This window comes from Mus musculus, chromosome 8, assembly GCF_000001635.26.
Source record: "Mus musculus strain C57BL/6J chromosome 8, GRCm38.p6 C57BL/6J".
In the NCBI taxonomy this organism is placed as follows: domain Eukaryota; kingdom Metazoa; phylum Chordata; class Mammalia; order Rodentia; family Muridae; genus Mus; species Mus musculus.
In genome coordinates this window covers 125728989-125756070 of record NC_000074.6, presented here as the reverse complement: position 1 = coordinate 125756070, position 27082 = coordinate 125728989, and the positions used below count along the sequence as shown (strand labels likewise).

Genomic DNA, 27082 nt, shown 5'->3' with positions numbered 1-27082 from the left:
CTGGGCACTTCACACTCGTGCCCACTGCCAGGAGTTCCATGTGACAACCTCACACAGTTTCTCACAAGTCAGAGTCACCTCATCACGCTAAACAGTAAACATCACAGGAGAGATAGCCTCGCATTGAGCCTGATGACCTACTTACAAGTGGATACAAACCCATCACTAGCCTGAGTCCACACCAGAGAGAAGGGCTGCTATTTTATATCACTAAGGATTCTCGCCACAACCTCCCAGCAAATGATCAAAGACAAAGCAAACGTAATGAACCAAGGAGCGTAATTCACATTGCATTTCCATTCAGGTCTGAAGGTTTTTCCCTAGAAATGCTCATGATGTGATAATGCGGCCGTTGGAAAAAAAATAAGTTAATTGTAAAATAATGAGTCTGGGAAGCGCGGTGATTTTAACGTGGCTTTCTTGATGCTCAGTGTTGTTTGTAAAATTAAAATTGAGAAAAAAAAAAAGAAGAGCAATGAAAAGCTGAAAGAGCATGTGAGGCAGAACTAGGAAGACGGCTCAGTGTGTACAAGGCATGCTGCCTGAGCCTGGGTCCAAGTTCAGATCCTCAACAGCAGCCCTTAATCCCAGCACTGTGAGGCAGGTAGAGAGGAGGACCCCTGGGGCTTGGTGGCCAATCACCATGGAACAAAGAGCAATAGAGGATGACGCCTAGCATCAGCTCTGGCCTCACCACACACATGTGAATGTGCACACAAGTATAACACACACACACACACACACACACACACACACACACACACACAAACACACAGAGTAGCTGACGCTTCAGGACTAGGGAGGCCCTTTGTCTTGCATGGACTATGTATAGCTCCCTTTTGATGCTCTGTAGGCATCTTTTCCTTGCTCTTTGGATCAGCAGAAGGCCCTGCCTAGTGTGGGTGAAGAACACTGACCTGGGGAGGGCTTTAGACAGAGATCAGCTTTAGAAATCACAGAAGCTTGGCCTTTCTGGACTCCTTGCTCACAATATCCACCCTTTTAGAAGAAGCCATATCGGACTGGCTTCTCAACGGGGACCTTCAGGGCCAAGGCAGTTCCCTTGTGCTCAAGACAGAGAGGCCCCGGGCAGCTCAGCCCAGAGAAGCCAGCACCAGTTCTGGGGACCCCATACATCACCTCAAGTTGAGACTTCCATCTTCACAGCCCAGAGGAAACCCAGGCAGGTCGCCAATAAATGCCCTTTGGAAAGGAAGACACCGTCACTGTGACCAAAGGTTAAATGGTCACCTCCAACCACTGCTGGGTCTCTCCGGGTGGACCTGGCTTTCCTGGACACAGGTTGTGCAGGTGTCTGCAACACCACACAGATATGGGTATCCCTGGCCATCTGAGACAAAAATGCTCCGTTTCTAAGATTTAAAAAGGTTTTATTTCTTGACCGGCCACATTTATGGAGTGCAGAATGACACTCTGATGTGTATCCACCTTGGGAAATGATCAAACCAGGGTAATTAGCACATATAGCCCCTCCCACAGCCGTCATCTCAACGTGAGGCACCTTTAGACTCTTCTATCCAGCTGCTGTGAGATGTTACCCCACTGTATTACAGAACCCCAGAGCTCTTACCCCTCTCTTGGCTTGGTATCAGTTTCCTGGACAGACAGTAGTCATACACAACATCAGAAAGATTCCACTGGAGTCTGACAAGATGGCTTGGTAGTTAAGTGGACTTACTGCTTTTACAAAGGACCAGAGTTCTAGTCCCTTGTCAGACAGCTCACAACAGTCCCAGGGCACGGACACTTCTAGTCTCCAGGGGCACTGCACACGAGTACACATACACGCAGATGCACATACACACATAATTAGGAAAAGGCATTTCATTGAACACAGTCATTAGACAATACATTTTAAAGGATAGAATAATGCCTGGTGATATACCTACCTGGCTTCTGCAGTCCCCTGAAATTAAATTCTACGTCTAAAAGCACTCAGATGATTCGCATAGGAAATGTTTCCAGGAAGTTCATGTCTTGAAGCTGTGGCCTGGGATGCAAAGCCAGGGTGCAGCAGTCACAGGAGGTGAGCTCAGTCATGGGAAGTGGCACACAGGAGGTGAGCCCATCAAGTCCAGAGAGGTTCTTGGGGGGGGATTGGTTCAAGAGGGTGTTACCTTCGTTGACAGATTAATCTGTGGATTAATAATGGAAAGGGGCCGACCCTGCCCCAATATTTATTAAGTACTTCCTTCAGGGCTTGACCAGGTGCTCTGCTCTCTCTGACAGGCAGAAGGAAGGGCAGAAGCCAGTCCGTCCAGGCACATTCAGCGATAAGCCAGAGGCCACCTACTCTGAGCTCCTCGGGTCCCATCCTAGAGAGCCACCAGGCCTTCCTTCAGACTTCCACATCTGTGCATGAGCTAGCGCAGAGACCCTCAGGCAGCCGGCTCTCCTTGCACACCTCAGCTGCATCTCTGCACTCCCAGCCGCCTCCCGTCACCACCACGGGCCACCTGAGTGTCCGAGAGCGGGCCGAGGCACTCATTCGGTCTAGCCTGGGCTCGTCAACCAGTTCTACTCTCAGCTTCCTCTTTGGGAAAAGGAGCTTCTCCAGCGCACTCGTCATATCTGGACTCTCTGCTGCAGAGGGGGGCAACACCAGCGACACCCAGTCATCCAGCAGCGTCAACATTGTGATGGGTCCCTCCGCGAGGGCCGCGGGCCATGCTGCTCGGGTAAGGACCACCTGGGATGGGAGACAGGCAGGTGGGCATCCCAGGGCCCGGGGCTCCCACACACCAGCCAAATGCTCTTGCCTCCTTCCAGGGCAGGTTGCTCTATAGCAAATGAAAGGGCATCCCAGCCTTTGGTCACAAGCCCCACAGATGTTATCATGGTGGCTTAGTGTACCCCAACACAGTCGTTACCAGAAGCTGGAAGCCCAAGAATGGGGACATGCTTCCTCGCATCCAGTCAATGGAAGCAGGATTCCTTCCTTCCCAAGGCCACTGTGCCCTGGAGGAGAAGAGACAGGAGTAGACACTAGAGTTAAATTGTCATGGACTCTCGATTTTAAAGATGTTTAACCACTGCCAAGTGGTTCCATCCCTGAAACAGAGTTTTAAAAGATTCAGTTAAATAAGATGCTACTTGCCCAGAAGCCATGCTAACCGAATTTCAGCTGACCAGCTGGGATTCATACATGAGAAAGAGAGGGATTGACAAACACTGCGACGTTCTCTTTGGCCGAAGAGAAGGTACTGGTGAGTCCAGGAGCTTCTGAGTTTAATTGCCCAACTAAAGCATCACTGAATGTTTCTCTTGCCTTTCTTTCCCCACTTACTAAAGCACACTCTACCTCCAGGGCCGTAGCAATTCTCCTCGTCTGTCTCTAGCAAGGACAGCAGGTCCGTAGGACTCTGAGCATCTGGAGTCTAAGGGTTCTTGTGTCGCTGCTGAGTTGAATCTGCAATGACAGCATTAGTACCAGGGCAGGGTGGGTGGAGAGGGGCTCAAAGGCATACACAGGCCACACCCTTGAGCCACCTTTGGATTTGGGGCATGTCTCCTGAGCAGAGCCCCACATTCAGAGGCCATGTAGACATGCAGCTTGGTGACACACCCTACCCTCAGAGGCTGCCTGGTCAGGACTGTCCTCCGACCCAGTGTAAGAGCCCACCCTCAAATCGTGAAGCCACCTTGGCCTCAGTTCCTATGTCTGAGTGGTGGGTCTGGCGACTCGGGAGAGCCAGGCAGTAAGCCTAGGCTGAGCTGTCTCTGTTCTGTTTTCGAAGCACTTCTCAGAACCATGTGAACCCACTGACAGCCCAGAGCAGGGGCAGCTTCAAGATGGACGCCTGGCAGAGGCTATGGAGGAGAACCTGGGGGTGTTGTGCCGGAGAGCAAGCCAGGAGGACATGGGCCTGGATGATACGGCTTCTCAGCAGAGTACCTCCGATGAGCAGTAGTAGAACACACGTCTGGTGTGAGAGAGATGGCGACTCTTCCCCCTGCTCCAAAGCCACATTGGTTCTTCCCAGGGGGGGAAAGGCAGAGCTGTTCTAGAAAAACGTTAAGGTTAACTCAGGTTTTGAAAACACTCCCACACCATGGGGGCTGGGGAGAAGACATTTTACCTCCTCCCTCCAGCACCGCTCAAAAGTTGGACATTTCTCACAAAAGCCATGTTATATCTCAAAACAACTAGAGTGCGTAGTAGGGCCCGTGACTAGCAGCTCCTTCCTGCGCTGGTTAAATTAGAACAGCTGCATGCTAAGTTATTGGCACTTTACACGTTACTGTCACCATGTGAGAGCACCGGAGTCGCGGCTCCTAGGCCAGCAGTGGGAGGTCAGAGGCCTTCGAGCCTCGTTCTTTATCACAGCTGTGAGTGCAAGTCACTAGCAACAGCCTGGTGGTTCATGGGTCCCAGGTGAGAGGTTAGAGGTGACATGCTCTTCTCTCTCAAGTTCTGGGCCACCTGGGACCCCTGCGGGCTTCCCGGAAACGCATGCTCTGTCTTCCAAGCTGATTAAGCTCTACTGTACGTGAGCACATTTGCACAGACCTTTGTTTTAGGGATTAAAATGTTTACAGTTATGGCTGTCTGTCTACTGTCCTTCCTAAACGCATCTCCTGTACTCTGAGAAAGACTTGTGTGTGTGTGGGGGGGGGGGGTGTCAAATCCCATCTCAGATACTCCCACAGGGCAGAGCAGGGCAGAGGTACACCCTCCTGCTGATAGGAGATGTCCCCATGTGGGGGATGCTACCTCTCTCATCCGCTTCACCAACCTTCTGGAATGACCATGGCAGAATGAAAGAAGTGCTCAAGTTAGGCACAGCTACTTCTCATGTGTGTTCATATGCGTGTAGAAGCCCAAGGACAGCCTCAGACACCGTACCTTGGGTGCTGTCCACCTTGGTCTTTGGGGCAGAGACAGAGCATCTCTCTATAGTCTGCATTCTGTTCAGCTGTGCATCTGAGAATCTGGCGTGACCCACTGCCGTTCTCAGGTTGACTAAATCACACTCGGTTGGCCTCTTCCTGAAACTAAGCTTGGGCAGCTTGCCAATACTTGGGACTAAGTGGCTAGCTCTGAGCTGGGGGGTGCACCCCCTACTTGAAATCAGAGAAAGGAAAAAAAAAAAGCATGCCTACTAGCAAGCATCCGGGAGTACGGCTGGCTGCTGTTTGGCACCCACGAACAGGGAGCTTTCTAAGGGGCTGGATCCCAGTCAGTAGGGAAAGGGTAACTTCAATAGGTGAATACCAGACCCATGAACTGCATCCTGTACATAGATTCTTGTCAAGACACAAGAATCGGAGACACCCTTGTTCACACTCAGGGATGCCACAAAAGCACTGAACTGGAAGCCATGCTAGAGGTCCTGGTGCAGACCTGTGCGGCTCTGTGCTCGCTGCCTTGTGAGTTCATTGGAGCTTAGATCCTGTTGGTTTAAGGACCCTTGTTTCCTGGCGTCCTCTGTGCCCTCTGGCTCTCACATCCTTTCTGCCTCCTCTTCTTCGGGGTTCCCTGAACCCCGAGGGGTGGGATTTGTACACCTCTGGCTTTAATTTAATAACACTTGTATGTATGGCATGTTGCTCAGGTCCTCCCAGGAGGGAGCCCTGCGTCCCAGAGCCTTATTTGCTCTGGTGGAAGAACAAGAGACGGGCCTGCATGACACTTCCTGCCACGGTGGCTCAAGTGTTCAGCTGGCATCTGTCTAAGTGCAGTTGACACCAAACCAAAGCATTTCTCCAGATGCAGTGCTAAGATTTGCAGTGTCTGACTCTGAGGAAACACTTGTCTAAAACTAGTGGCCATTCCATTGTCTGTGTCTGACGTGTGGGGCACAGTCCATTTATGCAGCCAGTCCCTACTCAGTGCCATTCTATCCCAAGCCCCTGTGTTACAGTGTGTGCAAATGGCACACACAGGTCAACCCAATCCTCTATGAACCCCAATCTCAATGGGAAGAGGACAGGTCCCCCACACTCTTCCCAGGACCTTCCACGATCCGAGAGGTGAGGACCATGAGCCAATGAATTTGTAGCTTTCCTAGAAGCTTCCCTGTCGGCCAGGAGCACCCAACATACTCTATCATCTACTTAAAGCCACGTGGCCTATACACACACACACGCTTACTTTCATTCAGAGATAAGAAAGAAATGATTTTCAAGCCACTGGGTGTGTGATCTAACCTGCAAAGAGAGAGGTGGCAAGGGCTCCATCGGTCTTTCTCCTGCTGGTTCTCTGCCATCTTCTTCTGGAGCAATTTCGATGTGAACTCAAGTCAGGACCCACACCCAACTCCATTAGAGACCCCAACGCTGTTCATCCTGGTTCCTTGCAATCCTAGGATTCGCATCTGCAGTCTGCATACCTGCTCCCTAACCCCGACGCTCACCTTCCACAGTGAGTGGTAGTCACTGAAGGACTTGTCAGCTGTACGCAGTGTGAGGGCGAGATGAAAGGCCTAAAGCCATTCAGCCTTAGGTTCAAGTCTTCCACCTGCCGTGGCTGTGATATTAAAAAGTTTTTTTGGGAGTGTTTCCCTGTGTAACCTGGCTTGACCTGGAACTCACCACCCTTGTGCACCTAACTCCCAAGTGCTTTGCTTACAGGTGCACACCAGTAGGAGGGCCAAGTAAAATGCCATCATGAGGTCCCCCTGGGCCTAGCAGGGACACTCTGATTCCAGCACTATTTCTCCTCTCTACCTTCTTCGTTCTAGGTTCAAAGGGTTGAGTAGGGCTCCCTGACAGGGCCTGGCTGTGTAGCAACTTTTGGCTGGGTACATTCAGGTCCTGGGTGACCTGCTGCTTTGACACTAGCAGCTCCAACCTAGACTGTGTCCCAGCTGCTTTGGTACCCATTGATGGCATCACAGCCAGCCTGCCCAAGCCATGAGCTCTATACTCGGCCTCCTTGGACAGCCTACCTGGGGCATAAAGGTGAAGGGAGGCAGCTACTGCTCCCAGCAGATAGGTAGGCCTTCCTGAGACTCCAGTTCCTCATCTAGAAGGCATTCCTGCAGGGGTCCTTCTAGGACAGTAGTTCTTGACCTTCATAATGCTGTGACCCTTTAATACAGTTCCTCATGTTGTGGTGACACCCAAGCAAAAAACCTTTCTTGCATTGCTACTTCATAACTAATTTTGCTGTTGTGAATAGTAATGTATTTATCAGTGTTTTCTAATGGTCTTAGGTGACCCCTGTGAAAGGGTTGACCCCCCCAGAAGTTGCAACCCACAGGTTGAGACCACAACTCTAGGGGCTTGACAAGAATAAGACAGGCCTTGAAAACTACTCTGGAGTGAAGATGAACATGAGATCCCGTCCCAGGCACAGGCTCTGGCCTTCATGTGAAGGGCTTCTTGCATTATCCACTGGGTTCTAGTGCCCAGCTCACAGGCATCCCTGTTAGCACAGGCTCATATATGCCCATAGGTCCTTTGTTGCCATTAATGCTTCTGCTAAAAAAAAAAAAGTCCAAATAATCTAAGAGTCCATGTGCCACCAGCCACAGGGAGGGGAGCCTTGGGCCTTCATGGACCCTGTGGTGCCCATAGTTGACTCTTTCCTAGTGTTGCAGACCCCAGGGTAGGCTAAGCCACCTGCCTGTGAGCTCACTCCTCACAGAGGAGCCCCTGCAGCGGCTGGTGGGGACCGCAGTTCCAATCAGCTTCCAAAGCCTTCTCTGTGAGGATCATGCCCCTTTCTCTCCAGGAAGGGCACTTGGGCTCAGAGTGGTTGGAAACCATGCCTGGGTTAGGTCAGCACAGACAGGAGCTTCTGCCCGTGTCTGGCCTGTGGCTAACAGCAGCACCGTGGAAGCTGTCCTTCCCACACAAGGACTCCTGTGTCTATCTGAACCACCACATTTATTTCCATTTTTATTAGTCAAGAAACAGAGGAATAAACAAGAGAGGGAGAGGAGAACTGATTTTTTTTTCCTCCTTTGGAAATAATTGAAGAGAACCAGTTGTTTCTGCTTTCAGCTGCACCAGTGTGGAGCTGCACCTGGAGAGGTGTTTAATATCTACAGCACTCAAAGTCAAGGAAGAAGTGAACCCCCGTCTTTCCTCAGCCCCAAACATATTATACACTCCGGTGGGAGCGAATTCCGCCTAATGTTTGGCAGACTCGTTTTAGAATTTACTCAAACCGCATGCACAACCGTAAGAGGAAATACAAGTCTGGAGCTCACACAGGACACGGTGGACTGACTGGGTGCTGCTCAGGGCCCACCGTGAGCAGAGGACGGTGGACTGACTGGGTGCTGCTCAGGGCCCACCGTGAGCAGAGGCAGAGCTGGACCCAACAGCGCTGCTTTACGTCCGGCTGCTCTGCACGACGGCCACAATATCTGGCAAGAGGCTGTTTCTGTTGTCCCTGGTGACCTGTGGGGCAAGGCAAGACAGCAAGCTTAGAGAGCACCTCCTCCCCTCTGCTCCTCCAAGCCAACACTTCCTAGAGAGCAGGGAAAGGCGGTAGGAGCCAGCTCTTCAGGATCACCAAGTCCCATGGGGCATGCATGTCTCAAAGCACTGCAGGCACAGGATGGAGATGGGAGAGGGTGGGACTCAGCAGCTGTAGCCTGATTGGAAAAAAAGCAGAGGGGAGCTTGGTCCGGGCCCAGAGGAGCAACACACAGGAGAGCTGCCCACAACTCCAGGTCACTCCCAGGACCGTAACATCCACCATCTTTCCATGACCCTGGAGAGTCTGAGTGCCGCAGACGGACCTCAGATGGCTGCTCCTCTGAGAGATGAAAGGGAGCCAGAGAAGACAGGGGGTTGCAGCACAATCTCAGCCTCCTGACCTTGTGTCTGGTGCTGTTAAGGACTCTGATGTTAGGAGATCACAGATCACAATGGAGAGGAACATAAAGAAGGCTAGCGAGCAGGGCAGAGTCCTGAAAAGGGAGTGCAGGCTCGGTGGGGCTGGAGACGGGAGTCTAGAGGGACCTGAGCCCGGGCAGAATCTGCTCTGGTGGTGTGTGGTGTTCAGAGACTCTGGTCAGCGGTACGTGGTATTCAGAGAGGGAGCAGAGCTGTGGAGCAAGGAAAGCAGGAGTGGGTGCACCTGGGGGCTTCCATGAGCGTGTAGATAAGGAGGAAGTTCCTGTCCACTGCAGGTATCATCACACCACCCAACGTTCACGTGCCAGGAGCCTCATCTCCTGCAAGTCCACATGCTAAAGGAACTCGAAGAAGGTGCTTGGAAATGGTGGCCTGAGGGCAGGCCCATGCAATAGCAGTGGTGGCTTTTTTTGTTGTTGTTTTTGAAACAGGGTCTTAAGCATCCCAGGCTGGGCCTGAAAACTATATAGTGAAAGGTGAGCTTGAACTTCTGACCCTCCTGCCTCCACCACTTGAGTGCTGGGATTACAAGGCATGTGCCACAACACCTGTTCGTAAGGGTGCTGGGGGTGCAACTCAGATGTTGTGCACACTGGGCAAAAGCTCTATCGTCATGTGGCTAGCCCTCACTGGAGGTTTTGTAAGAGGGTGGCGATCTGAGCGGGAAGGGAACTGGAAATCGCCATTTACAGGGCCCGTCAGTGAGTCCTAAAGGAGAATGGTGCCATGGCTTTGACTTGTGTGTGCGTGCATGTGTGTGGACTGCCTCACTGATGTGCAACTCAAACGGCATGTAAGGGTTAGAAATGTCATCACAGACAGGGCCCCCCATCCGCAGCCACCTCTTCCTTCCTGCCCATCACCACTCTATCCTGTCTCAGCACACTTGTGCCTACTGGACAGTCTAGGAATGGAATCATGGATCTCGGGGCCTTCCATGACAGCTTCTTTCACTCAGCAGGAGACAGCTTCAGAATGTGTGTGTGTGTGTGTGTGTGTGTGTGTGTGTGTCTGTGTCTGTGTGTCTGTGTGTCTGTGTCTCGCCCCTCTGTGTCACTCAGCACACTAGATGGCCAGACCACACATAACACATCTGTCTATCTGCTTGGCTCATACCATCTGGGAAGTACTGTGAACAAGGCTGTAGTGAGTCCTTCGAGCTCTGGATCAGAGTATTCATGTTTTCTGCGTGAATGCCCAGGATGGTGGACTCACTGGCACGGTGACTAGCAGGCAGCCCCTGGAGAAACCAGAGTGGTTTCCAGGAGTAGCTCAGGTTCCCTCCTATCAGCAGGGTAGGGAGGCTGAGGTTGGCCCAGGCCCAAGGCTATGTCGGCCTTTCCCATCTCTGTCCTCTAACCATAGCATGGGAGGACTCCTTGTGGGCATGGTGCAGCGCCTCACAGTGCCCATGCTAGTGGGGTGCATACCTTCTCTGTGCTTATTGGCAGCTCCTATGTACTCTTTGGAGAAATGTCTATTCAAACCTTCTGGCCATTTTTTTTTATAGGTTTATTTTATTATTGACACAACTCTGAATTCAAGGCCCAGACTTGAGCAACTAATTTTACCATATGCTCACATCTTTCAAGTGAGGTTCGGGCTGGAACCCTGCCACTGAATACATGACCTAAGGCTCCTGTCTCCATGGCTCCTCCCTGGACAGACCTTCCCAGTCATCACCTCAAACACTCCCCTGACTATTCCACTGCCTGCAGAAGGCAAGAGAGGAAGACACAGGGGCTGAGATGTGACCCCAAGGAAGCCAGCTCCCCTGAGGGCTTACTCACATTGAACACCTTCACGTCACGCCTTTTCCTGATTTCTTCCACCAGGGCCAGTGGCTTCCCTTTGGGGACTGGGATAGTGCCAACCACGATAATGCCTGGTGTGGACAGCATCTGGCGGACCGCTTGGATGAAAGGTTGGCTGAAGAGCTCCATCTTCCCGATCTCGTCAATGATACACACTCTGTGTTTGGGGCCACAGCTGGAGCCTGCCTGTGGACAAGAAGAAGAGTTGCTGGGGCAGTGAAACCATGTGATCTTGGCCCCGGGGCTCCCACCCTGATGACTCCTGGCCTGCACCTGTGGCAGGCAACTGGGCTGTGCCTTACAGAGCAGAGGAAACCTCCACACACGCAAGACATGGGCCTGCAAGACTCGCAGATGAGTCTCCAGGGACTGCATCTTCTGCCCCTGAGTTCCTCTCAAAGTGTGTTTCCTTCTAGAATGGTCCACTGGTAACCAGGCTTCCTTCTTACACAGTGAGGAAATCAAGGTTGTGAACAGGCAAAAGCTAAAGAGTGCTGTGGGTCTAAAAGAAACAGGACAGCCATGTTGAGGGCCCCTCTCACAGCTCCTCTTTCAACTCTGGGTTGTAGCCCTAACTCTCCTGGGAAGGAGGTGACGGCGGCAGGCAGGTGTCTGTGTGTTCCAGTCCAGTCTAAAAGTTGACGAAAAGTCATGAAACCAGATGGAAAGGTTAGAAGTTGGGGTGGGGGTGGTCCGAATAACGATAACTCACTTGCTGACCAAGCCATGAACTGTCTCAAAGACAGAACCTTTTAAGAAGAATTCGGTGAGTGTGAGAGGGGTGAGGCACGCAACGGAGGGTAAAAATGATCAAAGTGCAGTGTGCACATGCACGAAATTGCCAAATCAGAATCATGAGTTACTAAGAGGTGACTGTGTTGCTCTGGTGCAGTCCTGTTTTTTGGATGGACATATTCACATCTGTATCTTTATACAGAGATCTGGATATATACTAGGCATGCCAAAATTAAAGTGTGTTTGAGAGTATGTGTATGAGTGTGCATGTGTATGAGTGTGTGTGTATGTGTGTATGTGTATGTGTGTGCATGTATGAGTATGTGTATGTGAGTGTGTCTATGTGTGTATGAGAGTGTATGAGAGTGTCTGTGTGTCTGTGTGTGTGTATGTGTGTGTGTATGTGCATGTATGAGTATGTGTATGTAAGTGTGTGTATGTGTGTATGTGTATGAGAATGTATGAGAGTGTATGTATGATTTGTTTCTGAGTGTGTGTATATGTGTAACTTGTGTTTGAGTGTATGTGAGTATATGTATATTGTGTGAGATTGTATATGCATGTGTATGAGAGCACATGTGTGTATGTATATGTATGAGTGTGTGATTTGTATGTGTGTGAACATATGTGTGAATGTGTGAGTATGTGTATGTGTGTGAGAGTGTATGTATGAGTATGTGATTTGTGTGTGTGAGCATGTGTATATGTATGTATGTCTGAGTATGTCTGAACATGTGTATGTGTGTATGTGTGGTATATGTGTGAATGTGTATATATGTATGTGAGTCTGTGTGTATATGTGAGTGTGTATGTATGTGTGCATGTATAAGTGTGAATGTAAGTGTATGTCTAAGTATGTGTGAGTGCATGTATGTGTGTGTACTGTGAGTATGTATGTGTGTGAATGTGTGTACACACTGGGGCAGGGGAAGAAGTGCTACAGCAAACATGAGGGCCCAAGTTCAATTCCTTGCTTCCATGTAACAAGTTCGGTGCCTGCCTGTGCCCATCTCCAAGGGGGACAGAGGCAGGGCGATCCCTGGAGCGTGCTGGGCTGAGGCGCTCAAGGGGAGGCTGCGACTGACACAGTGCTCGTTTTTTGCTTTTTCCTCAAAACTGAGTGCCAAGTTGGAGAGGGGGGTAAACAGCTATCAGCAGCCTGTGATTTTGAAAATCAGCCGGTCTCATAGGTGTCTCTCTTTCTAAAACCAGGCCACTGCAACTGACCCAACCCTTACAAGGGCAAGGACAACTCGCTGCCACCCCAGAGACAGAGGATATTATGGCAGACACCTTCCCAGAAGCCAACACTGCATGGAACACTGACCTGGCAACTTTGAAAGCCATCAAACCAGACAAAGGGAGGTATTGTGCGTGTTTACATGATTGCAGAAATACATGTGGTGGGTTATAAATGCATGTGTCCTGCATCGAAGTACACACATGTGGGTACAATCCCCTGCAGCTCTCCAAAACATTGACAGGTAAGGAGATGCCTGGACCTGCATGCGAAGTGTTTGCCCTTTCTAATGCCCTCATTCTGTCCAGGACAGCAAAATTGTAAAAAAAAATAAGTTTTTAATAAAAATGGAAGTGATTCACATGTCCTAGAGAGAGGGGCTGAAGGTCAGGGCACTGAGAACAGGCAACACACAGCTTGCTTCTCTAAACAGCTCAACAGGGTATTCAGAAGAGCTTAAAAAAGAAACACCATTATGCCCCAACTGCTGTTTTCACATACAGACTCCAGCTAATCCAGATGGAAACAACACAGAGGTCAATGGAGGCTCGCCCTGCGGACCTAACCCAGATTCTGAGCTCCCAAGATTCAGCCTACAGCACCAGGCTGAGTTTGAAGATGGCAGCCAGCGTCAGGCTGCTCTCCTTCCTAGGACCTCCCTGTGCAACTGAGAGCTGTTGGTGCCTCTTAGCCACATTGTAGTCCCTGTGTGCCTGGCCTCTGGGTGGCCCCGCTACCCCAGAAGGCACTTCCAAGTTCTGCACTATACCCTTGCCTCGTGCATCACGGCTATCCTGCACCCGGTTCTGGCCAGCATTCTAGCTGAATGTAAATTCTCAGCCACAAGAGGAAAACCTGAGAAAAAGGTGCTTCCTGTGCCCAGAGCTGGCAGGCCCAGGGTCCCAGGAGCAGTGGGCAGCCATCGACTCTGGCAACACTCCACCACTCTGCCTTCCAGAAAGATGAAACGGACTCAGGGCAACAGAACGCAGTTGCACAATCCAGATAGAATGACCGACTTTGTTGTTCCTTTGTCTTATCTTCTTAAGTACTTTTTAAAACACAGAGAAGCATTTGTCTGCTTGTCCCAGAACTTACTATGTAACCCAGGCTGGCCAGGTAGCCCAGGCTGGCCTCCAACTCAGAGATCTACCTTCCTTTGCTTCCTGAGTGCTCGAACTAAAGGTGTGCCTGGCTTTTTATTTAAACAAAATATTGAACCAAGGATGAACTAATTAAAGTGGCCCTCCTCTTATCTGAATTGTTTGCCCAACAAATATTCCTAGGATATTAGGTGGCACCAGACGTTAGGTAGCAGAATTGCAGCCTGTGCCTCAGCCCTCTGAACCACAGAGCTCACACCAAGCACCAGCCTGTGCATTCCACAGAACACAGGGGAGGCCAGGAAAGGTGTGTCCAGGCTGCCTGCCGCAGGGCACTTCCTCCTCAATCAGGAGCTGTCCCAGCACACACAGTGCAGCCTACAGCCAGGACCTACCTAGGCAGGGAAGTGTTGTGCTGCTGCCTGAAAACCCTACCTGGCCCCCTTTGATCCTAGGGGCTGATATATATTTGTGGGACCAAGCAGAAAGTGGGTGGTTTCCAAGGTGTCTTCCAGAATGGGAGAGCTATCCTAGGACCAAGACAGCTCATACCATCTGACTGCGTAAGGGGTGAAGAACCCTGTATTCATGATCCCAGCCCTTGGAACCAACCTGGACACTGTGCCCCTGGGACTCCATGACGGATCCATGTCCTCATGTTGCCCCCTCAAGCTTCCTGGTAAAGATATCAAACTGTGCTGAGTGATCTCCTCCCAGCATGGTTACCTAGAGTCCCCTCCTTCTCCGCAGAACCACTTCCGCTCAGCTCCCCTGTCAGCAACACTGGGAAGACTTGAGCAGAGTCCTGTGCCCTGCCCCCAGCTGCTGTAACCCTGGGTGTGCTGAGATCGAATGCACTTAACTCTAAAGCCCCCCTTACACATCTGCACACCTCCTCCTGGCAGGAGGCAGGAGCTGTGTCTAAGAAGCCCCTCTCACCATGAAGAGACCACTGTCCTGCCCGAGCAGGGCGTCACTGTGGTTCCCGGAGGGCCACAGAGGACAGAGCCACACATCAAGATGGCTCACATGGTCACGAGAAACGTACGCTGTGAGTGTGGGAGACATCATGATCTCCCATCACTGAAGGGAGCCCGTAAGATCACCGTCTGCTCCCCAGCTCAGGGGCTGCCCTGCACACGGATCCTGTGAACAGAAACCAGCGGGCTCCCACTCCTGCCATGCTGACCGCTCACAACTGCCAAGTGTTCTCTAAAAGTTGCACAAGCCTGGGGGGGGGGTGTGAATCAACATTTCTACTTTTGATAAAAGTTTGAGATTTTTGATGCCTGGCACCATCTTCTCCATTGCCCGTGAGGCAGATAATTGGTTTTTCCTACATCGAAGTACTGTTGACCTGTTTTCTAAACAAGGTGACTGGATACAGGCAGTCGAGATCAGATCTGGTAGGAGGACAGCATGAGGCCTTCGGAGCTCAGCCCTGCACTGCACGGCTGCTTGGTGTTAATCGCTGTCACTGTGGTGGGGAAAGAATTGGCGGGTAAAGCTGCTTGCCATCTTGGGCTTCAGAGGGGATTATTTTAATCCTCAGAAGATGAAGTGAGAGAAAGTAGACCATTAGGGAAAGTCTGGCAAGAAGGCCATAGCCACGGGGAGTGCCTCCCTGCTCAGGGTGTAGCCATGTGTAAGGGACGCCATAAAGACATCACCGGCAGGTGCTGGGGGCAGGGCTGGGGCGGGGAGGGGTGACCAATGAGCCAACATGGGGCTGAGCTTCTAGTTCCTTTTGCTATGGGAGTCTCCTGCAGGAATGTCTCCACCAATAGCCTTTTAAAGACTCCTACACATATCTGTATTTATACCAGACAGCCTTTGGTTTCCATGGCCAACCCTGTGACACAGGTGTGGTGAGGTAGAGAAGAACAAAATGTGGAAGCAAGGAAGGAACACCGTGGTCCCCAGCTAAGAAGGCGTCCAACTGGAATCTGCTAGTTGGGATCCTTCCATAGCTGTGTGGCCTGAAGATCAAGTGGAACTTCCTGTGTATGTTACACAGAGACACTGACAGACAGAGACGTTCACACGGGCACGAGCATACACACACACTCACGCCATCCCCTGATAGAAGTCTTTTCCCATCTGAGCACAGGGCTGGAAGATCTGAAGCAGGATCTACAGTAGATCCCAAACACTTCCAAGTCTATTTTGGATCAAAGCAGGGAGCCACAGCTAAGCTGCTCTTCAGGGCCTGGTCAGACTTCACCTCCACACACACAAAACAATGAATAATGCATTCCATAATGCGTGACATCCTAGGGTGCATTCAGCGTCACAGCTGTCAAAAGGACTGTTACAGAGAAGGCAGCCCTACCCTGTCGGCCCTGGCTGATAGAAGACCATGAAGAACCTGATTAAACACAAGACTTCTACAAATGACCTCACTGGGCAAGAGTAAGACAACAGAACAAGTCTGGTGAGATTCTGACTCTGTTTTGCCATGTTTTTAATGGACAATGATCTCCATGCTATGGTTCACTTCAGTCCCACTACTTACAGGCTGTGCCCTCCCTAAGGTCCTTCCTATTCAGTGCCTCGGTTTCCCATCTGAGTTTATAATGGGCTCCTCGCTGGCTCCAGTTAGTGAGGAAGCCAGCCGGGCTGTCTCAGTCAGGGCTTCCTGTGGAGGAAGGAATAAATGGAAATGGATGATAAGTTTTAAAGAACACAAATGCAAGGGCCTGAGAGATGGCTCCGGGCTAAGAGCACTGTCTGCTCTGAAGAGAACACAGGTTGGATCCTGGAACTCACTTTAGGGAGCTCACAACAACCTGTAACTCCAACTCCATGAGATACACTCTTCTAGTGTCTATGAACATTGACATGTATGTGTGGACATGTAGGTGCACATGAACTCTTACATACACACACATACATGCCCGTGCACACACATACATGTGCGCAAGCACACACACACACACACTTTCTCTCTCATACTTTAAAAATAAAATATTTTTTAAAATAACACAGTTAACTAGCTTGGTACCCAAACTAGAGTGGTATTCAGGCAAGAATCAGAAAGGCCAGTGAAAGAGAAGAGGACCCCCAAGTCCACACACACACACACACACACACACACACACACACACACATGCGCGCGAGCTTTAAAGCACAATTTACAGAGAATAAACTAATTAGACATGGGCTTTTAGCAAATGCTTTTAGTAAACTGGCCAAGTATCTCGAAGAAACTAATTAAGGGTGTCACTGCATGCCATATATTCAAAACAAATCCAGATGGATTAAAAATGCATTTTTAACAAGCTCACATCAGAAAATACATATAGGTAAAATGCTGCATTAATTTGGATCAGGACAGAGCTTTTCTGTGCTAATCAAAGAAAAAAAAAAGGAAAGAAAGAAACAAAGTATCAATGTGAGGAACGGAAAAGTAGAATCAACAAATTAAAGGTCATTTGCTTTAAGAAATATCTGGCTAGGACTGGGGAGGTAGCTCAGCAGCTAAGGACATTGGATGCTCTCTCAGAGGGCCTGTGTTTCCCAGGACAAGGTGGTTCACAACTGTCTGTAGTTCTAATTGCAGGGGACTAGATGCCCCCATTTAGCCTCTGAGGATACTGCACACACTTGGTAAACAGACACACAGGCTGCCAAAACACCCAGACACATAAAATGAAACAAAGCAAAGCAAGATCTACTTACATCAAAACATGAAACACAGAGAGGGGGCTGAACCAATGAGCTAGATTCTAAAACACTCACTTAATAAATCATTAAAAGTATGTATTTCTATTATCCCTTAATGCAAACCAGAGGACATTTCTACTGAGCATGTGTGAAGTGCTCAGCGCCAGCAGAAGTGCAGCCTGACAAACTATTTCCCATAGTGGGTGCCATGATACATGGTCCCCAGGAGCCCTGGGCAGCCACCAAGCCTTCTCCTCCATCACTGCTTGGAGGCATGAGGACAGAGCACGGCCCTTCCTGGGGGGATGTGAACCAATGTCTACATAGCCCGGAATATCAGGCACAGGTCGTGATTATTTCACCCAAGTCCAGTTTGACGGCCTGAGTCTATGGCTGTAATCATTACAGAAACATGGGTGACTGTAAAGCTATGAACCGTTTCTATGTCCTTTTCCCATTAGAAACAAGAGGCAAGTTGTTGACCCAGCCAGCGAGCACACGGGAGCACGGGCTCTTGCCTCTTCCCAGGATTCTGTTTGCCTGAGCAAAACTCAATTCTGTATATGGATCCAATGCCCAAAGCTGGACTCTCCACTCGGGATGTCATCGGACGCTTCTTGATGCTGTGTAGATATGAGAGAGAGGGGCATGGGTCCCAGGGGAAATAAAAATCTCTGTCTGTCCCCAGCTTGTAGCAACAGAGCAGCCAGCATGGCTCAGCCCAGAAATGGGGCAAAAATGCCCAGAGGAACTGAGGAAGGGGTGGGAGAGGGGAGGCAGAGGAGAGCTCAGTGGGTGGGATTCCAGCACATTAATACAGACCATAGCATCCCCAGGCCTCTGAAGACAGAGGCTGTCCTTAGCAGGCAGTGACTAGCTCCTCGGGTAGAGCTCCAGGCTCCACCTACGCGGTACGTACCCCCTGACAGTAGGCTCTGTGTACATGGAGCAGTGTGTAGACTATTTACAGGTTCTTTGGTGCACACTCAAGCAAGCTCTGGGCACCAGAACACGGGGATACAGACCTGCATTAGAGCCTTCCTAACAGGAAATATTTTACACATGCTCTGGGCATGTGACAGCTCAGGGCAACAGTCAATTGGACTGCCTATCCTTAGCAAGGTTCAGTGGCTAGAAGACTTTTTAAACCATAAGACACAACCTAACTATAGGGACAAAACCACTGTGTTCAAGTGGCCAGCAAGTCCCACAATACACAGAGGCCGCCAGTCTCTCAAGACAGAAAACATACACTCACGTTTCTTAGGACAGGAAGTGCCAACTGCTCAAAAGAATCCAAGTTCACCACATACTGCCCCACTCGACACTCGGGCTTTCCAGGTAGAGGCTGTGACCTGAAAGAAGACACTGTTTGCTGGAGGATTCCCCACCGATTTCTGGGGTTGGTCTGTTCTGCTGACCCACTTGCTCTCTGCACACACCCTTAACAATCCCCATATAAAAGGAGAGAGTGTACAAGGTTGGACTCACTGTGGTTTCTCTCCTGAAACCAGGCCCTCTCTGAATGTCAGCACCACTCTGGCCAAATTCAGTCTTGCAGTGTGTGATGGTTTGTATATGTTTGGCCCAGGGAGTGACACTATTTGGAGGTGTGGCCTTGTTGGTGTAGGTGTGTCACTGTGGGAGTGGGCTTTTATACCCTCACCCTAGCTGCCTGGAAGCCAATATTCTGCTAGCAGCCATCAGATGAAGAGGTAGAACTCTCAGCTCCTCCTGCACCATGCCTGCCTGGATGCTGCCATGTTCCTACCTTGATGATAATGGACTGAACCTCTGAATGTATAAACCAGCCCCAATTAGATGTTGTCCTCATAAGAGTTGTCTTGGTCATGGTGTCTGTTCACAGCAGTAAAACCCTCGCTAAGATGCAGTATTAACAGTGAGGTCTCTCCAGTGAGTGCACACACCACAGCACAAGAGCTGAGCCCAATGTGGCAGGTCTCCTGTCATCGTTCTAACTAGTCAGGAGGCTGAAGCAAGTGAAGGCAAGAGAACAAAAAGCTTAGGGGCCATTGGGCAACTTAGACTTTCTCAAAATAAAAAGTAAGCAAGGGGTTGCTGGGCATGGTGGTGCACACATCTTAGTACTAGGAAGCAAAGGCGGGTGGATCTCTGTGAGTTCCATACATAGCAAGACCTTGTATCAAAACTAAGGTTAAAATTAAACAGAGAGCTGGGGGTATAGCTTAGTGATTGAGGCTTGCCCATGACACTTCCAGGGCTGGCCACCATGGAACTCCAGGTACTGGGAGACTCCTTGTCTCAGGGAAGAGAGCCACAGAGCAGGACATCAGATGTCCCCGTTTGGCCTCTGCACAGACCCATGGACCACATGCACTCATACAGAGAAGAAATGTTCCCAAGAAGTACAGAGGCCAGGCTAGAGACACCCCACCCCCACCCCTGCAGAAACAAAACACCAGTACCCAACTCTGGACAGAGGCCCCTGGGCACCAGACAGGGTGACGACATCGAATCCTATCCTCTTCCCTTCCTGCCTGACTTCTTGTGTGTAAAATCCATCCACGGGCAGCCCGGAGGACTGCAGGACCTCGATGGCTTTCTGGATCAAGGTTGTTTTGCCAACCCCTGAAAGAGACAAAGGAAGAAGAGGGGTCAAGAAGTTTTACCTTGTCAAGCCCATCTGGCCTGCAAAAAAGCAATAGCTGCAAACAGGACGGGCTGCAAATGTCACTGCCTGCCAGATTGCTCCAGGTGTGAGGGATTTTCCACCCCAGCAGAGGCAGGCGGCGGCATGAAGTTTACTTACTTCTAATGCAGTCCCAGGACATATCTGGGACCTCCTTCACTCCTAGATTTACCCTCTGTTCTGGTTTAAATCTAAAGCATCCCTCCAGCCACTCTTGTGTCTGATCAGGCAGATGGTACTGTGTGGGGAGGTCGTTAAGCCTTTATAGGGCATGAAGCCTGGCTGTGAAGGTGGGTCAGTGGTGGTGGGCCAGAGGGTTGCAGCATAATCCTTATGGATTTTAAGCAAAAGTATGTATGTGCCAACAGCAGATGTTTGTGGCCTAGAACAATAAGGAACAAAGGTCCCACACTTAGCTCCTGAGGGTGGAGTTCCCTGGGGCTACCCCCGCTTTTTGTCTTTTATTATTTACATCCCAAACACTGCACACATACACACACCCCACCACCAACAAAAAGCCTGTCACTTTAACATTTCACTTTAGCTCTCATACCAAGCAGGCAGCACTTTTATTATAAGGGGAGGGGAGTATATTTATGGGCCAGCAAGACGGCTCAATGGGGCAACAAGAACCAACTCCTCAAAGTTGTCCTCTGACCTCCACACCTGCGCACACACTCACATACGTAAATAAATGCAACTTTCAAACTCCATATATCCGTATTTCCAAACAGACAACACACAGCAGCCCAAGAGCTCTTGACCCAGAGGCTATCTCCTCACAGGGATTGTTATGTTAAAAACAGCTGAGCAAGCCAGACAGTGGTGGCCCATGCCTTTAATCCCAGCACTTGGTAGGCAGAGGCAGGTGGATTTCTGAGTTGGGGCCAGCCTGGTCTACAGAGTGAGTTCCAAGACAGCCAGGGCTACACAGAGAAACCCTGTCTCAAAAACCAAACCAAAAAAAAAAAAAACCAGCTGAGCAAAGCCCCCTCTGAGATGACTTACAGATGCTGGTCAATATTTAGGAAGAGGCTGAGAGGCAGTGGTGCTGACAAAGGGTGCTTTCTTTTTAAAAGTCTCGCTAACTTGCTGGAGAGGGGCTTAGAAAGCCAAACCCTTTGGGATGTTAGTGAGACACACTGGAGTGGGGCCTGTAGCGCAAGGGGCGAAGCATTACTAACTCTTGAGACAGGAGGCAGGGGTGTAGAGGTGCAAATCCGGGACTGACAGTACTCCCAGGTTCTCCTCGGGGAGGAGGGGAAAGCCTGTGAGTCCGGTGTTCACTAAACCTCTTATGAACATAGGTATTGATGATGGCTCCGGGTGAACCCTACAGCAGGAAGCTGGGGACCCAACTGCACCCTGATTTCAAATGCAGGGCATGCTGTGCAAGGCCGGCGCGCCTCCAACTGCGGCCCCCTGCTCCTCCCCAAAGCCTCTGCCTGTTCAACTGACTCTAAAGTCTACAGAGTACACCTGGGCCTCAGTGGCGCGAGACCCGGGTGACAACCGGTCCTTGGGGACATGTAACCGGTGCTCCCCAGTCCTCCTGGCCTTCCCTCTCGCCGGGTTGCGATACACCAAGCCAGGCCGGAGACCGGACAGAGGTCCAGGCGCTCTACCTCCCCGCCAAGTCCCGCAGGCTCTGGGTCACCTGGAGGCCCGGTGAGGAACACGTGCCGCGACATGTGCGTGGGGGTCTGGGTGCGGGGTGGTCCAGAGCGGGGCGGTCGGGGGTCAGAATGGGCGGCCAGGCTCCACCCCTTACGCTGAAGGCCACGCCCCTGTCGGCAGGGAAAGCACCGCCCCGCCCCGTGGTCGCGCATGCGTTTCCAACGCTCCCCCCCCCCCCTTCCCGACACACAAGGCGCACGCGCATTCTTCCCTACTCCTGGTGCTATGTGGCAGTGGCTGGCTGTAAGGTCTGGGAACAGTCCTATGTGCCAGACTCACGTGAGGTGTCTGCACGGATGCATTCGTGGAAATTCCAGATACTTGGCCGTTGCTACTTAAGTATCTGAGTTCTGTCCCTGAGACCCTCACCTCAGGCTGCAAGTGAGCTCCTATGTAGCAATAGAAACCCTCCTTGAAGGAGCAGCCGTTGGTGGGATTTGAACTCCGTGTACAATGTTCACTTGGCTGCGGAGCAGTCAGCTGGAGAACAGCTAACCTCAATTTATCCTGGCCTCCACCTCCCGAGATGAATATCTGAGACAAGGTAGTAAGAGTCTAAAGATCTGATTAAGCTTTTTTATTGCAACCTGGAAGTAGAAGGAGCTTCCAGTGACCTGACCTGAGCGGCAGAAACGGCAGAAAGAGTTGTGGAAAGCAGAAACAAGAGCAAAAGCGAGGCTTCTCTCCGCAGAGTTCTCCCCTTCCATTGCTGAAAAAGAACTTCCTCACTGACTTCATTCAGCTGACTGGGACGCCCATGCTCGGGGGAAACTAGCCCAAAACAGTTTTTTCAAAGCCAGTTTGATGGTCATCTTAGTGATAGTGCCTTGATTCCATTTTGGCCCGATCTGGACTGCTAGGGGCTCACACAGCAGCTTGGCCCAAAGCGATGGCCTCCTTTAGACTGGAGTAACTGGCATTGGTCCGGAGAACTTGAACCTGTTTGCAGGAGGTTTTCAAGCTTGCCCACGTTGCAGACCTCTGATGCAGGCGGACTTCCTATCCCCAGCCATGCACCGAATCCCTCATCTCTGCTCCATACCTCCACACTTGTCTATCAACCCACAACTGCCTTACCCAGAGAAAGTGGATCCTTACCTCAGTTAGCCTCGAGACTCATTCCACCAGCAAATGAAGTGGCAGTGGCTTTTGCCCGCGATGTACCTGTAGACCCTTCTAGTCGAGCATGCGTGCAGTTGGGCTTGTGCTCAGTCACCCTCCATTCTGGATGAGAAAGCCATTTCCAGGAATCCTTACCTTTAATTGGTTTGCGAATGTAATATACATACACACATTCACACACACACACACACACACACACACACACACACACACACACATTTTTGGACTCCTTTCAGCAGGCAATATATGCCAGTTTAACAGCTCAGTTTCCTGCTGTTTAAATCACCTAAAAAGATTGGCAAGCCACACCTGCCACTGTCATCTCAGTGTTGTTTATAGCCCTGTGTTACTCTAATGGAGTATTATTACTTCTTATCCCAATGGGTAACTTGCCTTCCGCATCTTGCACCTGCATGGACTCAGAGAATGGCTGATGTAAGCAAAGCAAACCCATGGGAGAACCTTACACAGAGAGACAACATGTATAGAATCCTAAGTGCTTCTTGTATCCAGAATATTCATTTTAAATATTAACCCTCTAGAATTTTCCATCGCTGGCAAGGGGACTGGAATTGTAAGGCGTTCTGGGAGTTGGGTTGTTTTCGGTAGCTCAGAGACAGAATCGACATAGAGAATCAATACCGGAGGAAACAAAGAAAATGTCTACATCGATCTGCTTGGCCTTGGGCACTCTCCCTCTTCCTCTCCTTCTCTCTTTTTAAGACAGGATCTTTTCTGTAGCCCAGGTTAGCTCAAGCTTCTCCTGCCTCAGCTTCCTCAGTGTTGGGATTACAGTCATTCGCCCCCAAAACAAGTTAGATGGAAATCCTTCATCCATTAAAAGAAAAAAAATGAGATGACAGTAGTATGTTCACTATATGATAATTCATTGAATGAGTGCTCACTTGGTACAATTTCCACGAAATAACAACATAGTTTCAATGATTTATATGTAGTAAATTAGCATCAAAGGGTCACAGCAAGTGAGTACAATACTGATTTCAAATTTGGTTATCTTGACTCGTGTGTGTGTGTGTGTGTGTGTGTGTGTGTGTTCATGCATATATGTAATTGTGTGTACAAAAGCCACAGGACAGCCTCTGGTGTCCCTAGGGAACCATCTACCTTGTTTTTGAGACAGTCTCTCGCTGGCCTGGAGCTTGCCAAGTAGGGAATCTTCCTGTGTCTGCTTCCCCAGGCTTGGGATTATAAGTGCACAACACTGCATCTGACTTTCTAATATGGATTCTGGGGGATTGAACCTCAATCCTTGTGTGTGCAAGACTTTGTCATTCCATCTAATCAGGGTGCTATGGGGTGGACATGTACCATCCCCAAAGGATGTATGAACACCCCACCACACACAATCTGTGAAGGTGCCAAGACATGCGACCAAGGAAAGTGATCAGTTTGGGAGAGTGGAGCCCTCATGAATGCAACCAGGAAGTCTCTAAAGCCTGATAGGATGCTGCCCACCAGGGCAGGCTTACTTCCCGTCTCCAGTCCCACCTAATACAAAAAAGCTTCCAGAGTGAACAGAAAAGGACCACAGAGAGCAGTCTGATCTTAGAGACCCTGTGTTCTTTGGGATTATGGGGAAGGAATGTTTGTTGTTGCATGTTGTAACAAGGAGTAGGCTCTTTGTTACAGTAGCCTGAGCTGAGACACAGTCTTGAATGAGAGTTAATTCCAGCTGTTCCTTCCTGCCTCTCCTGGATCCCCCTCCCACTGAGAACCTCAGGGTCTGCAAGACAGTACTAGTTTTGATTTCTTATCTTCGTTTGCTTGAGACTTTTTGGTCCCTCAATCTCTGGCAATCCAGCAAGAACCAAGGGAACTCCCTCCAGCCTCCCAGGGAATGGGAAGCCAGAGTTTCCCAGAGAATTAGTGAGGACAAGGGGATAGGGCAGGGAGAAGCGGTCTGGAGCCAGCTTCCCTGAGGCGTCCCTGGGTGAGAAAGGATGGTGCGTCTGGTCGGTCCTGAATCTGCCCCCCTTGGTTCACAGTGGTTTGTAGGCAGCAATGTTTGCTGTCGCCTAAATCTGCCTCTGCTGCATGGGAGTCAGAGCTGACAGGGAGTGAGTGTGCAGGTCGCTGGTGCTCTGAGACTGGCTGAGATGTTCCCTCAAGCATACCCCTCCCTCCTTCCATGCCTCTGCTTGCCTGCCTCCCTTTATTCCTCCCTCTTCTTTCTCCCTCCCTCCCTTCTTCCTTTCCCTCTCTCCCCTCCATCCTCTCTTCTTTTCCACCTCCCTTCACTTTCTTTCTTCCTCTTCCATTTTCTCTAGATATTATGATAGTCAGGATCTGATGTGCATCTGAAATAGATTGTCTTGAGAAAAATACACATGCACTCACACACATGCACACACACACACACACACACATCTTTTTATACCTGAGGTCTAATTTTCACATGCACACACACATGTGTATGCACACATGCACATACATACACACACATATGCACATGTGCACACACATGCGCACACACATACATGCACATACTTTCACACATGCACACACACATGCACACTCACATATGCACACATATACACACACTCTCACACATGCACACACACTCACACATCTTTTTATACCTGAGGTCTAATTTTTGCATGTACACACATGCACACGCACACACATGCACACATCCTTTTATACCTAAGGACCAAGTTTTGAAGAAAAATATAAATATACAGTGCTTTTCCACTCAAAATTAAAATGCCTTTATTTGTGTTGGGTGGGGAGGTTCCTTAGCTACCTCTTTAGGTCATGCATTCCCTGCTTTATTGAATAAACTCTGCTGTTAAGGGAGCTGGCAGCCTCTGAACCCTCTCGCACATCTCACCAGCGGTAATCGCTAGCATTAATAAGAGCTGTGGCGAGGCTCAGTTCAAAGAGTTTTGTAAATCATATCCACTCACAGAAACTTGACTCCATACACAGAGAAACCATTGCACACAGAGGGTGAGGCTTGCCCAGGGCTACATCATCGGTCCAGACACACCGTCCATGTGGGTATGCAGACTCTTCTCATGAAAGTGTCCCCAGCCTATCTGTGTCCGTTACCGTTCTCAGTGCTGGCTCAAATACCCGATGTAAGCAGCACACAAGCACAGAGAAGGGAGTTTGGGGGACTTACCATGCGCAGGTACGGTCCATGGTGGCCAGAAGGCTTGGTGACAGGAACATGGGGCAGCTGGTCAGAATATATCTGCAGTTGTAAGCAGAGAAAAAGGAATGCTGGGGGTTCTGGGGCTCGGCTCACTTCCCCATTTTCCTTTGAATGCAGGCTGAGATCCCAGCCCACAGGACAGAGCTGTGGCCAGTTATAGGAGATCTTCCCATCGTAGTAACCCAGTCCAGAGACTCCTCACATACCTTCCTAGAGGCTTTTCCCACAGCTATTTTGAATCTCATCAGGTTCACAGTCAAGAAGGCCACTACACTGTTCTCCATTGAAAGTGTGTTCAGTGTACAAGTTACAGACTGCAGAGGCTTAGCAACCACATGTGCTGCAGTGAGGGGTGCTCTTGTGAGGGTGATGTTAATGGAGCTGTCAATCATGGCTGGTGAAGTATCAGATGCAGAATACTACCCTGGGACCAAATCGCAGGCAAAAAATATGCAAGTTTGTTTTTTAGTGAGGATTGCTTTGATGCCACAATAAAGTGGGAAACTGTTAAGTGGGAACATCTTAAAGTCAGGGTCTTCTGTAATGTGTATGTGCCCGTGTGTGGTGACTGCATATAGACAGATGATAGATAGGTGCATGGATGGGTAGATAGATAGATAGATAGATAGATAGATAGATAGATAGATAGATATAGATGATAGATGGATGGATAAATAGATAAATGATAGATAATAGGTAGATGATTGCTTGCTTGATAGATGATAGATAGATGTCAGATAGGTAGATGACAGATAGGTAGGTGATAGATAGAGATAGAAAGATAGATAGATAGGTGATAGATAATAGACAAATTATAGATAGATGATAGATGGATACATGATAGATAGATGAATAGATGATAGATAGATAGATGGTAGGTAGATGATAGATAAATAGATTGATGATTGATAGTAGATAGAGATAGATGATAAATTATAGAAAGATAGATGATAGATAAATTATAGATGATAGATAGATAGGTAGGTAGATGATAGATAGATGGTAGGTAGATGATAGATAGAAAAATAGAGATAAATGATA

The 27082-nt window shown here is 49.7% G+C and overlaps 2 protein-coding genes and 1 long non-coding RNA gene across 13 annotated transcripts in view; 1 reads left to right on the top strand and 2 right to left on the bottom strand.

Annotated features, from left to right (window-relative positions):
- The window catches only part of Pcnx2 (pecanex homolog 2), a 146829-nt gene extending 142262 nt beyond the window's left edge, over positions 1–4567 (top strand). For 3 of the 4 annotated variants that reach the window (XM_011248395.3, XM_011248396.2, XM_006531060.1), the window contains 2 exons: positions 2251–2699; positions 3759–4567. In XM_011248395.3, the coding sequence (XP_011246697.1) occupies positions 2251–2699; positions 3759–3932 (623 nt within the window). In that variant the 3' untranslated portion in view covers positions 3933–4567. The remainder of the gene's footprint in view (positions 1–2250; positions 2700–3758) is intronic. The other variant, NM_175561.4, reaches the window with a different exon arrangement.
- Positions 1375–3863, bottom strand: Gm39285. Of its 2 annotated transcripts, none has more exons than XR_003947615.1 (2): positions 3308–3863; positions 1375–2979 (listed from the first exon to the last, which is right to left on the bottom strand). It is a non-coding gene; the product is annotated as a predicted gene, 39285 (long non-coding RNA). The 2 variants fall into 2 exon arrangements; XR_003947614.1 differs by having other exon boundaries at positions 3323–3863.
- A 3268-nt stretch (positions 4568–7835) lies between the features above and the next one.
- Ntpcr (nucleoside-triphosphatase, cancer-related) lies at positions 7836–26096 on the bottom strand. Of its 7 annotated transcripts, XM_006531285.3 has the most exons (6): positions 26009–26096; positions 22840–22965; positions 19846–20003; positions 18652–18748; positions 10626–10835; positions 7903–8373 (listed from the first exon to the last, which is right to left on the bottom strand). In XM_006531285.3, the coding sequence occupies exons 3-6, from the start codon at positions 19884–19886 to the stop codon at positions 8305–8307; spliced, it is 417 nt and encodes a 138-aa protein (XP_006531348.1). In that variant the 5' UTR covers positions 19887–20003; positions 22840–22965; positions 26009–26096; the 3' UTR covers positions 7903–8304. The 7 variants fall into 7 exon arrangements, with proteins under 7 accessions (NP_079912.1, XP_006531348.1, XP_030099583.1 ...); NM_025636.5 differs by lacking the exons at positions 22840–22965; positions 26009–26096 and adding an exon at positions 21722–21868 and having other exon boundaries at positions 7836–8373; positions 19841–20003; XM_030243723.1 differs by lacking the exon at positions 22840–22965 and having other exon boundaries at positions 26009–26079.
- Between the last annotated feature and the right edge of the window lie 986 nt (positions 26097–27082).